Source organism: Dasypus novemcinctus, chromosome 21 (assembly GCF_030445035.2).
Source record: "Dasypus novemcinctus isolate mDasNov1 chromosome 21, mDasNov1.1.hap2, whole genome shotgun sequence".
Lineage (NCBI taxonomy): Eukaryota > Metazoa > Chordata > Mammalia > Cingulata > Dasypodidae > Dasypus > Dasypus novemcinctus.
The window spans coordinates 13114857-13127496 of NC_080693.1; the positions used below are offsets into that span (position 1 = coordinate 13114857).

The 12640-nt window shown below is 48.7% G+C and overlaps 1 protein-coding gene across 2 annotated transcripts in view; it reads left to right on the forward strand.

Annotated features, from left to right (window-relative positions):
- The window catches only part of USP22 (ubiquitin specific peptidase 22), a 64809-nt gene that overhangs the window by 33885 nt on the left and 18284 nt on the right, over positions 1-12640 (forward strand). For both annotated transcript variants that reach the window (XM_058283329.2, XM_058283330.2), the window contains exons 4-8: positions 1176-1277; positions 1842-2011; positions 7406-7553; positions 9122-9227; positions 10119-10277. In XM_058283329.2, coding sequence (XP_058139312.1) covers positions 1176-1277; positions 1842-2011; positions 7406-7553; positions 9122-9227; positions 10119-10277 — 685 coding nt within the window. The remainder of the gene's footprint in view (positions 1-1175; positions 1278-1841; positions 2012-7405; positions 7554-9121; positions 9228-10118; positions 10278-12640) is intronic.

Sequence of the window (12640 nt, forward strand, 5' to 3'; positions counted from 1 at the left end):
ACTAGGCAGTTCAGATTTTCGCTGTCATGTGACATCCCCATAGTTCTCGTCCCAACATACATATTAATTACTCATTGGCTGCCACTTTTTCTTGTCTGCATGTATTAGCTGGCTCTTTCTTGGGAATATATAGAGTTAGAGATACAGACATTATGTAAACATTTTCTTTTTACTCGCCTTGGTTGCCCTGACTTTTCCCTGAGTTTTCGGTCCAGCAGATGGTCATTGCCAGTTTACAGTGACGTGCGCCCCAGCTGCCCGATGAGTGTGTCTCAGGGAGCGGGTCTGCCACTGTTCACAACCGGAACATAGAAACCTGGCAGCTGCTTTACCACATTTTGATGGGGTGTTCCTCAAAAAACTAACACCTGTCCTTTATTTTTCAGAAAGAATTGAGATAGATGCTCTCAGTGATCAAAATTACTTGTTTCCCAAATCTTTCCTGGAGAACAGTCTCTTTGAGTTCATCATCCTATTTCTCCTCCTCCTCAAAAAATTAATAAATGTTGCACCTAAGCCTGAGGTTATTTCTTTGGGCAAAACACTTTACCACAAGACTAAGAAATGTGCGTCCCAGCTAAAGTGGAATTTTTTCACATCAATCCCTAATCTGTCCACAATCTCTAAAGTTTTCTAAATTTTGTAGACATTTTACATCCCATGGCACATGAGGATGAAATGTGTTTTTAGCATTTTTAAGCCATAACCATCTTCGGTGTGATTCTTTACAGGATATCGCTGCACAGTAAGCTGGATCTATTTTAGTTTGCTCAGAAATGCCTTTTGTTCCGTCAGTTCTGCACATTTGCAGGAAATCCTTCACCTCATTGCCGAGTATTTCCCATGGGCGCTGAGGCTGTGGTCCCTACTCAAGGCCTGGAAGCGTTTGGGTAAACCACGGTGGCCTTAGCATCAGTGCAGCCTTAAGAGGAGGCTTTGCTCTCCCTTTCCGCATGGAAACGGCTTAGTCCCAGCTCACCCTGTGAAAGAGGGACTCCTCGAGTTGCTCTTCTGAGCTGTCTCAGCAGACTCATCATACTAGGGTTTCAGGAAGAGCTGCTGTGACGGAGTTCCCTGTTTGAGTACAGCACCTAGTGTCGTATTTCAACGTATGTTGTGAACACGCGTGGTGGAAATTTAGCCGACCATGCTTGGAAATGCCTTTCGTCTGCTAGGCGTCGGGGAGAAGTTTTCCACTTGGGAACCGACCAAGCGGGAGCTGGAGCTGCTGAGACACAACCCGAAGCGGAGGAAGATCACGTCCAACTGCACCATCGGTGGGTGGGGCGCCCCCGAGCCGGGCGCTCTCCTCGGGGCTGTCAGGCCCGCGCCTCGGGGCGGTGGTGAAGACGTGGGTTTGTAAGGCAGGGCCGGTCTCAGCATTTGCTCCACGTCTCCTGGAGCATCTGCCCGGGACTGCCCTGGGTGTGCGGAGCGCGGCGTGGGACGGCGTCCTCCCTGTGGGCCTGGCAGACCACCCGTGCAGAAGGGCTCGAGCCTAGGTTTTGGGCTTCAGGAAGAGAAAGGATAAGTGTATGAGAGTATTCTCTGAGTTTTCTAAGAATTAGGAAAATTAATTGTCAAAAAAGAAGCCTTTGGGGGGATGGGAGGGGCTTCTGTCCTGGCCTGTTGTGAGAAGTAACTTCAGGTAGTGGGAGGGGGTGATGATGGCGAGCAGGCCTTAAGACACACCTATGAAAAGTGTCCTAAAAGTTAGGAAAAAATGAAGAACAAAGGAAAATGCCCAAGCGTGTCAGTCACTGTGACGGGAGCGGTGCGCCAGCGTGCAGCCGGGTTCAGCCGCGCGGCGCGGTGCCTGCGTAACCGGTGCTCCCTCGCAGGTCTGCGGGGGCTCATCAACCTGGGGAACACGTGCTTCATGAACTGCATCGTGCAGGCGCTCACGCACACGCCGCTGCTGCGCGATTTCTTCCTCTCCGACAGGCACAAGTGCGAGATGCAGAGCCCCAGCTCGTGCCTCGTCTGTGAGATGTCTTCACTCTTTCAGGAGGTCAGTGCCACTCTTGATTTTTCTTCGTAACTTTCCCATAACTTTTTTTCTTTGTTCTTTAAAAAAAGAAAACCAGAAAGTAAGGGTGACTATAATAAAGCAAGGTGACTTTCCAAAACTCAGGTAGTAAATAAATGCTTCATATACGTTCGTTATGGATAACATGTTCTTTCCAAAGGAGTTGTTAGATAAGAGACCTTTAGGGCATGAGTTTTAGGGTGCACTGCTGACCTTGAGGATGAGAAAGTGCTCTTTGGAAGTGGGATGGCATCTGGTCTCAGTGCTGGAGATTTCCCTCTTTCTTCATTGTCTGCCATCCTGATTTCACAGTGAGTCATCTGTGCTTTGAAAATTGGAAAGGGTAAGTGCGTGGATGGGCGTGTGGCACTCACTCGCTTCACTGAAGGGGAGTGGTCCTCTCCTGTATTGCCACATTCTTCTCCGTGTGCTCCCTGCTTGCTTCAGTAAGAGGCACTGAAGGCCCCGTCTGTGCCCTCTACCCTGAATACTGGCTCCTGTCCTCCTGACGTGACTGCAGCGTCACTTAAGTTGTGCCTTTCCAGAGACGAGCGCGCAGCCTTGGGGTCCGCAGGCCTTGGGGTCAGGTGGGCTTGGGCTGGAGCCTCAGCTCTCACCAGTGGTGACTTCAGATGTGGTTCTCAGAGCAGAAGGAACACATTTGCCCCCAGTAGAAAAATGGGCTGGTGCCTGCCCTCCCGGCCGCTGAAAGGATGGGGACTGGAACCCAGGCACACCCATTCACTTAGGCATTGGTCACCCACTGCCCTCACTGCAGCTGCAGAGGCGTGAGGGCCAGGTGGCTGAGACAGACCGTGTGGACCTCAGAGCTGGCAGTGTCTGCTGTCTGGCCCTTCTCAGAAGAAGTTGGGCGTCCCCTGGCCTAGCTTGACCCGTTTCCTAAGTTCCTATGGCATCTGGTGATGACTGGGCTCCCCGCAGAGGAGGAGCCTGAGTAAAACCACACAGGAGTAGGCCAACACAGGAGAAAGAGTGACATGCAGAGCCCAGGGGGTGGTTTCAGCAGCGCTTGGGCTGCCGTTAGACACTACTGTTCAGGCGATAAATCCGTCTCTCTTGTATTGGGTTTTGTTTCATTTTGTGGTGGAAAGCAACCTTTGAATGACTTTAAAAAATGTTTATTGTAGTAACATGTATAATACAGAAATTCCCATTTTAACCATTTTCAAACGTACACCTCACTTGTGTTAATTGCATTCATGATGTTGTGCTACCATCACCACCACCCATTACCAAAACCTTTTCATCACCGCAAACAGGAACTCCACCCAGTAAGCCATAATCCCCCTGCCCTCGGCCCTGGTACCCTCTAGGCTGCTTTCTGTCTCTGTGAATGGGCTTGTTTCACTCCGTGTCTTCAGAGTTCATCCAGGCTGTCACATGTATCAGAACTTCATTCCTTTTTATGGGTGAATAACATTCCATTGTTTGGGTAGACCACATTTTGTTTATCCATTCATCTATTGATGGACACTTTGGGTTGCTTCCACCTTTTGACTCTTGAAATAATGCTTCTGTGAACATTGGTGTACAAATACTGTTCAAGTCCCTACATTCAATTCTTTTGGGTATAGATCAAGGAGTGGGATTTCCAGGACACCTGTTATTTCAATTAGACTGTCTTTTTTTTTTTTTTTTTCTTCCTCCTCCCACCGCCCCACTTTTGTTTTGCTCTAGCTTCCTGCTCTCTGTGTCCATTCATTGTATGTACATTTTGTCTACTTGTCTTCTCTTTAGGAGGCACTGGGAACCGAACCTGGTGGGAGAGAGGCGCTCAATTCAATTGCTTGAGGGACCTCAGCTCCCTGCTCTCTTGTGTCTCTCATAGTCTTTCCTCTTTGTGTCTCCTTGTTGCATCACCTTGTTGCGTCAGCTCACCATACCTGCCCATCGTGCCAGCACACTGTCTTCCTCTTCGTCTTCTCCAGGAGACACCGGGAACCAAACCTAGAACCTCTCATTTAGTAGGCAGGGAGCTCAATCACTTGAGCCACACCTGCTTCCCTAGACTGTCTTTTTTAATTTATTTCCCCTTCCCTTCCCCCCCCCCCTCCCGTTGTCTGCTCTCTGTGTCCATTTGCTACGTGTTCTTCTGTTTCCCTTATATCCTTATCAGCGGCACCAGGAATCTGTGTCTCTCTTTGTTGCGTCATCTTGCTGTGTCAGCTCTCCTTGTGTGCGGCGCCATTCCTGGGCAGACTACATTCTCTTTTGTGCTGGGCGGCTCTCCTTATGGGTGCACTCCTTGCGCGTGGGGCTCCCCTACGTGGGGGACACCCTTGTGTGGCAGGGCACTCCTTGGCGCACATCAGCACTGAGCATGGGCCAGCTCCACACGGGTCAAGGAGGCCTGGGGTTTGAACTGTGGACCTCCCATGTGGTAGACGGACGCCCTAACCACTGGGCCAAGTCCACTTCCCCCAGACTGTCTTTTAAACTCAGGTTTATTTGGGTGTCATTTATATTTGGTAGTGTGTAGTACTGCAGTACTAGCTAGGCAGGTGGCACTAACCACCGCCACAGTCGAGAACAGGTTCGTGCCCCCTCCCCAGACCCCCTCATGCCCTTCTGAGTTCGTCCTTCTCCCGCTCCAGCCCTGACAGCGCTGCTCTCCCTTCCGTCTCTGCAGTCTCCTTTTCTTGACTGCTCCTATGTAGCCCCTTACCTTGAGAGCCGTCCCTGCCCTTGACTGTCTAAGTAAATCTATTGCTTTTTATTGCTGAGCAGTATTCCATTGTATGGATGTGCTACAGTTCAGTTATCTATTTACTAGTTGAAAGACATTGGGGTTGTTTCAAGTCTGTAAACATTTGTGTGCAGTTTGTCCATTTATTTATTTCTTTAACTTCTGTTATCAGTGTTTTGTGGTTTTCAGTGTACTAGTCTTGCACATGCCTTGTTATATTTATCCCTGAGTGTTTTGTGGTTTCGGTGCTAATGTGAAAAGTACTGCTTTGATTTCCGTTTCTTATTTTTCATTTCTAGTGTCTAGGAATACATTTAGTTTTCTTGTATATTGACCTTGTGTCCTGTGACCTTCCTAGACTCACTTTTTAGTTCTAGCAACATGTTTTGCAGTTTCTTTGGGATTTTCAACACAATCATGTGATATTGAATAATGAAGGTTTTACTTCTTTCCAGTCTTCCCTCCCTTTTATTTCTTTTTCTTTCCTTATTGTAGTGGCTAGGACCTCAGTATAATGCCGAAAAGAGTGGTAAGAGTGGACATCCTTGCCTTGTTCCTGATAAAGTATGATCTAGCTGTGTGTTTTTCTTAGATGTGTTTTGGCAGATTCAGGAGATTTCCTTCTAATCCTAGTTTGCTGGGAATATTTGTCAGGAATGGATTCTACATAGTAAAAAAAACAACCTTCTAGAGCTTTTGAGATGCCTTTTCTCTTGTTTTGTTAATGTGGTCATTGATTTTAAATGGTGAATCAACCTGACGTTCCAGTTTGGAACAAGGAATATCACCAAGGATGAAGAGAAATACTCGTTAATGATAAAGGGGTCTGACCTCTATCCTTAGGGATTTTCCACGTACTTGAAAAGAGAGGTTTGGAATCTCCAACTGTTAACTGTGGATTTGTCTGTCTGTTCATTCATTTCTGTTCGTTTTTGCTTCATGCATTTGGAGCTCTGTTCTTGCTGCGTGCACATTTAGTTGTGTCAGGTCTGCTGCTGCTCAGGGACCATGCTTAGAACCTCTGCTCTGGAGCACAGGGCTTGGAAAGGCTCGTTCTGGGTGTAGGTGCAAGGTGCTCCTGCTGTGCTCGTTTAGGGTTTTTGGCTGTTTGATGGCCTTGCTATCACATAATCTTTTACAGGTGAGTGTCTCATAGTCAGTATAATGAAAACTGCATATTTACAAGGTAAATAAATTCTGTATCGCTCTAAAACACTTAGACTAGTTCTGGGACTAGCTCTGCGTGGCTGGCCACTTGACTCTTCTCTTGGATCGTCATTCATTACTCGGGCCTTTCCTCCCTTCTATTAAAATTAGCCAACAGTTCACTTTTCTCTAATCTATTAACAGAAGCTCTTCTCTTTGTAAGAGGAGTATGATATCAGCATCTGTTTTCCTCACAGCTGTTCTCTTATGATGGTAAACCTCCTGAGGAATTTGATGTTTCTTCCTGCCTGCTTCCTTCTGCCAGTTAATGTAAAGTGAGTGAGTGCCATGAGTATATAAGCCCTCTCACAGTTTGAAAGAATAAAACTAATTTCAGTATTAATGATTAATTTTAGTGTCTGTAACATAGCCTTATAAATCTGTCCTTAGGAAAGGTAGATTGTACATTTATTTTAGGCAAAATTACAGCTGTTCCCTCAGAAGGTAAATCTGAAATGCAAATAGCAAATGAGTGTCTGTGTTCCTGCTTCCACATCTGAACGGCCAAGAACTCCATAGATTCTTGCCCTGGTTCTGAAGCTTCAGCTCAAAGCTTACTGCTGGGTCTGCTAAGTGGACTGGAGTCCCTGGAGAAAATACACCCCGTTGCAGTGACAGCAAGCCTTGGAACCGACTGCAGTTAGCTCTGGAACAGGGAGGCTGGACTGCTGATATTCTTTGAACTATGTATAATCATGTGTTAGTTTTCTGGGCTGCTGAGAGGCAATGTACCAGAAATGAGCTGGCTTTTTGATGGGAATTTATTCGCTTACAAGCTAACAGTTCTGAGGCCATGAAAATGTCCAAACAGAGGCATCAGCAGGTGGTGGTCTCTCCCCAGAGGCCGGCTGGCGCGATCCTGGGCTCCTCTGTCACATGGCAGGGCACATGGCGGCGTCTGCTGGGCTCCCCTTCTCTTCTGGGTCTCGTTGCTTCAGCTCTTGGCTTCCTTTGGCTTTCTCTTTCCTTCTGCGGCTTTTTTCCTCTCTGTGTGCATCCCCTTTAGGAGGGGCTATGTAAAGGTAAAAGCATTAGACCACCCGTGGTCATGCCTCGCTGAAGAGCGTCTCTGGAAGGCCCCGCTTACAGTGGGCTCACCTCCACAGGAGCCGTACAACGCGAGTCCACCACCCCGTGGTCGTGCTTCTGGTGACACTCCTGAAGGTCGGGTCCCTGGGTATAGGTGCCTGTGCCCGTTTGGCTAGGGTTTCTCAGTCATTTGATCTCTTGTTAGCAAGTCATAATTCACCATTTAGGTTTATTTGTAGAAAAGTAGATGATGAGAAGGGAGAAAACGATTGTAGCCTCAAAAAGTCCAATGAGTTGAAATAAAAATACAAGTTAAAAAAAAAAAAAGGTGAATTGAACCATTTTCATCCAACTGGCAGTAAGAAATTCTAGGCAGTTGCTGAATAACTTTTTTAATGGCCAGCACTCTCCCTCCTTCTCCCTCTCTGGAGCAGTTTTACTCCGGGCACCGGTCTCCCCACATTCCGTACAAGCTGCTGCACCTGGTGTGGACCCACGCACGGCACCTGGCAGGGTACGAGCAGCAGGATGCCCACGAGTTCCTCATCGCCGCCCTGGACGTGCTCCACAGGCACTGCAAAGGTGAGCTGTCGGCCGCCCTCCGGGGGTGGGGGGTCCCCGAGCCTTCTGCGGCCAGTGGGACGCAGCGCGTTAAGAGTTCCTATAGGAAAACAAAAACGACCAAGTCGTCTTTTTATACAATATATATTCAATCACAATGCAGTGTATGTTACAAACGAGTGCTTCTTAACGGTTTATATATTTAATTGAGGATATTCACCTAACGGAAAAACAAGCATGTTAACAGTGTACTATTCACAGGATTGCACATCATCATCTCCATCTAGTTCCAAACATTTCCATCATCCTGAAGGGAAACGCTACTCTCAGTCCTTCCCCAAGCCCTGGCGACCAGCTCCCTGCCCTCTGCCGCTGTGCGTTTGTCTGTCCCACATGCTCGATGTAAGTGGCGCCGGGCAGTGTGCGGTCCTCTGTGTCTACCTTCTTTCACACAGCACAGTGTTTTCAAGATGCACCCGTGCTGTAGTGTGGATCAGCGCACATTGCTTTTTATGGCTGAATAATACTTCATCGTATAGAGAGATACATACTTTTTATTTTCACATATCTACACACACACACGTAAATAAGGCTTGTATTGATCTAGAGAGAATGGGAATGGTGCTTTATCTATGTCCAGCTGACTTGAAAACATAAGCCATTTCTTTCAAATTCAGGAATGCAAGAGCAGATGAGAAAAAACAATTATTGGCTGGAGACTGCTTTGGAATGTGCTGTGATCCTTTGTGAAATAAGGACACACCGAGTATTCGGTCGCCATCCAGTCCAGGGAGAGAAGAGTAGGGGCTTCCCTGGGAGTACTTGACTCACAGTATCTTGGCCACCTCCCAGGAAAATATTGAATTATTCACTATATGAAAAAGGCAATCACCTGCCTCAGTTATGGGTGTAAAATGTGCTTTGGTGGCACAATAGAAACCTCTTAGGGAATGGAAAAAAAAGATTTCCTTGATTTCTCAACAAAATGTTTTTTTTTTTTAAACACAAGTAAAAATACTTTATTTTTTAATTTTTTTACTTTTTTTTATAACTTTATTTCAAATTCAGAAAAAACATCAACAACAGAAAAATGCAGCTTAACAAGTTATGGAGACATTCCTCATAAAAAATTCTTTCCAGGCACTTTTATCTCATCTAACTCCAAATTCTTTTTTTTTTTTTTTTTTTTAATTCATTTTGTAAAAATATTACATTCAAAAAATATGAGGTCCCACTCAACCCCACCACCCCCACCCCAGCACTCCCCGCCAGCAACACTCTCTCCATCATCATGACACATCCATTGCATTTGGTGAGTACATCTCTGGGCATCTCTGCACCTCATGATCAATGGTCCACATCGTAGCCCGATTTCTCAACAAATTAAAATGAACTGCTGGTCACCCCCCCCCCCCCCTTGCAAGTTTCCCTAGACCCCCGTTTCGAGGAGGTTTGGCACAGTTCCGGGTCTGCAGGGCCCCCGTCCTCGGCTCTTGGAGCCGTCGCAGCCTCTGGGGCTCGCCGATGGCCAGGCCCAGCGCTGCGCGCCCTCGGCCGCTCTGGAGGGATTTGCTGTCCTCTGCCCCCAGGGGACGATAACGGCAAGAAGGCCAACAACCCCAACCACTGCAACTGCATCATCGACCAGATCTTCACGGGCGGGCTGCAGTCGGACGTCACCTGCCAGGTCTGCCAGTAAGTGCGCCGCCACGTGCCCCGCCTCCGCGCAGGGCCCCGCTACAGCGCGTCGGAGGAGCGTCTGGCCCCACTGGCTTGCCGCGTGCAGCCACAGCTTTCAGAGCCAGAGGGAGGATTGAGGAGAACGCCAAACCTGGCCCTCCCTCAGATTATATCAGCATCCACTAACGATGACCATTTTGCAGTTGGTGTAAGATAGAGTCTAGTCAGTTTTGCCCGTAAGTGTTTACAGATGCAGTTTTCTGTTAAGTAGTTTAAATTGTTTTTGGCCACTCTCTTAAGCAGTTTAGACCCACAGTTTTGAAGAACCTACTAGTTGGCCCTAAAATACTAGCTGCCTTTAGCAGATGGGCACATGATTGTCTCATTTATGTCCTGAGAAATCTACCTAATAAATTCCCCCAATTTGGGGGTTCCCCTTTTCAGTTTGTAAGTGCGTCTTCAGGAAGGGTCTGCCCTTCTCAGGTAGAGCGTCAAGCATCGTGGGGGCGGTGCCGAGGGTGGGCTCTCAACGCGACGCGTTTTTGGGGTCTACGTTGTTACCCACAGTCGCACTTCCCAGCATGATCTGAGATAAATCCACTGATTCAGAACCTCTGGATGTGAGGCTGGGAGTTAATTGCACTTTTCAAAAGCTGCCCAAATGATGTGCCTTCTAAAGACTTCAGAAGCGGGTTTATCCTCAGCCGCTCCTCGGGGTCCCCTGGCGCTGGGGCGCTCGGCCGGGCACACACCCCCCCTGCAGGCGCAGTCCCTCTCTGCCATCGTCAGGTGCTCTTTGCAGCAAAGGGCAGGGCCGCGGACGGGGCTGTGAAACGCCCTGTGCGGTGCCCTGCAGAGCTCCGCGCCGTCTTTGTGACGTCTGCTTTCCCTGCCTCCTGCCTCCAGCGGCGTCTCCACAACCATAGACCCCTTCTGGGACATCAGCCTGGACCTGCCGGGCTCGTCCAGCCCCTTCTGGCCCCTGAGCCCCGGGAGCGAGGGCAGCGTGCTGAACGGGGAGAGCCACGCGTCGGGGACCACTACCCTCACCGACTGCCTGCGCAGGTGAGCGCCCGGCAGCCCTCGCCCCCCGAGGCTGCAGAGAATTCGTGGCCGCAGAGAATTCGTGGCCGGTCGGAGTAAACCCTAAATTCAGGACAGACCAGGGTCCCCGTGGCGTTTTCTTCCTCGTGTTCAGGATGGAGCCCTGGGAGAGGAGTACGCTATCAGCCTGTGGGTGGCCGCGGTGCGGCCTCGGGGCTGTGCGGGCCGGGCGGCTTTCTCTGAGCTGGTGTCTGTCTGCCCAGCTGTGCCTGTGGGACCTCTGTGCCCCAGCTCCTCATCCACCCTCACCTCCCATTCGAATTAACAGGGAGGCAAAGAGAAGAGGAGCTTAGACCTCCCCCGTCTTACGCGGCATTTTCTGGGAGCAGTTAAAACATTTTTGTGGTGGTCTGCAATTCAGTTCATTTTGAATTGGTCCAGATCTACCCTAATCAGTCTAGACATGTGGCAAGTTTAGGATGCAGGTGCTGTAAAGCATCTCTAAGTAGCACAGTTTACACTTGTGGCGAGGCTAGAAACCTTTCTAAGTGTTCCTCTAGTGGGTTTAGTGTTTCACAGACTTAGTTTTCTTTTGCTTGATTCATTAGAGGTTAGTATAGGAGAGTGAGTGATACTTCTGGAGAGGTACAAGCATTTAGTTTTCATCTCTCTGCGTCAGGTATTTAGAATCTTAAGATGTGTTGACTTCGTGACACTAAGATGTGTTGACTTTGTGACACTGTAAGGCTGTGGTGCTGATGTGTTTATTATGGGGAAGGCTTTGGGAGTTGTTTTAGGGAAGTGGTGGGCCACAGTGTCTCTTGGAACCAGGTATAGGAGTTTGGAAAGCAGGAAAATAACCAAAACCAAATGTTTTTCAGTAGAGGGGGAAAAAAAAAACAGGTGTCTTTGATGTAGCATTAGGTTCTTATGTCCTAAGGGAATAATAATCCTTAAGAAGTGGAAGAAATAGTCAAACGAAGTGTTTTGGTTATTAAGTGCCTAATTTTACCTGGCTGCTGTTTTCAGCACTGTTCAGAGTGAACCCAGCTGAGTTTGGAGCGCTAAGAGTCTTTATTAACTGTTTTTGCCAATAGAGAATAAAATTGAAACCTTGGCAACACATCAGGCCGTGAGAGAGAAACCAAACTTCACCGACTGATCAGTGTAGAAAGTTCTCTGCAGTTAGAAGTCTCGGAATTGTGATGGAGAGAAGAGGGATTCATCTGTAGGTTTTTATTAAAGCAGAAAGGTTCTTTTTCAAGTTCTGTTGAGAACACAGTACAAAGCTAATGGGAGCATCTGCGTGTTCAGGTGTCCGGTGAGGCTGAGAATTGCGGGAGTGGCCAGGGAGTGCTGGAGCCTGGGAATCAGCCCCTTGCGTCGGTTCTCATCGTATCTCCTTGACCTCTTCCCGGTCGAGTCCCAGGGCTCTGCACGGAGGAGGCAGACCCTCCGCTCACCCAGAACCACCCCCTTTCTAGGATGCCTGATGCCTGGTCCTTTTATAAAGGCTTTTGGCCCTCGTCGGGGTCCGTGGTGCATTTCTCCACCAGGGTGGGGGTGAGGCGCCTTCGGCGTGGGGGGCTGCCTCATTCCATCTTGACGTCCCCCCTCAGCGCCTGGCGCGTGGCGAGCATCCCAGCACAGGGAATACCCGTGACGTTGTCAGAGTTCTCGGTTGCCGACAACAGAAACTGACTCTCGTTGCCTTAAGCAGGTAAAGCTATGGGTAGTTCACAGAATCCACAGGAAGGCAGAGAGAGACCCAGAGCCAGGAGAGGCACGGCGGTCTGGAGAACCCCACTGCGCGTCACTGCCCCGCGGGTGCGGCCCAGGCCCCGGCAGGCCAGGCGTGTCCCTGCTGCTGCTTCTCGATCGTCCAGATGCAGCCTGACGGAGGCGTCCCGCTGGCCAGGCCTGGGGCGAGTACGTGCTGGGGGGTGGGAATGGCCAGCACCTGCCCCCCACTTCTGCAGTGGAAGGTGGGCTCTGCCTTGTGCTAAGGAGTGCAGAAGGGGAGAGGGTAGATCTTCAGAATTACATGGCATTTTCCTTCCATGATTCCTGTGTTGATGTTTATAGGCCGCTTTTTTTCCTGCGTGACACTCTGGAAGTTGCATATATTTTTTTGGTGTGGAGGCAGTTTGGATTGACATGGAATGGTGGCAGGAGTTCAGATTAGTTTTGGCAGAAATGACATCAAGTGTCTGGGGCAAGTCACCATTAGCTCAAGGTCACTTCAAATGGAAAGGAAAATGACAAATTATCAGAAGCTTCTAGAAGAATAAAAAGAGAAAACATCAAAGGGTTTTTTTTAATGAATTGATTTATATTTTTTATACAAACGGAATCATAAAATATGTTACACGATACATTTAGTT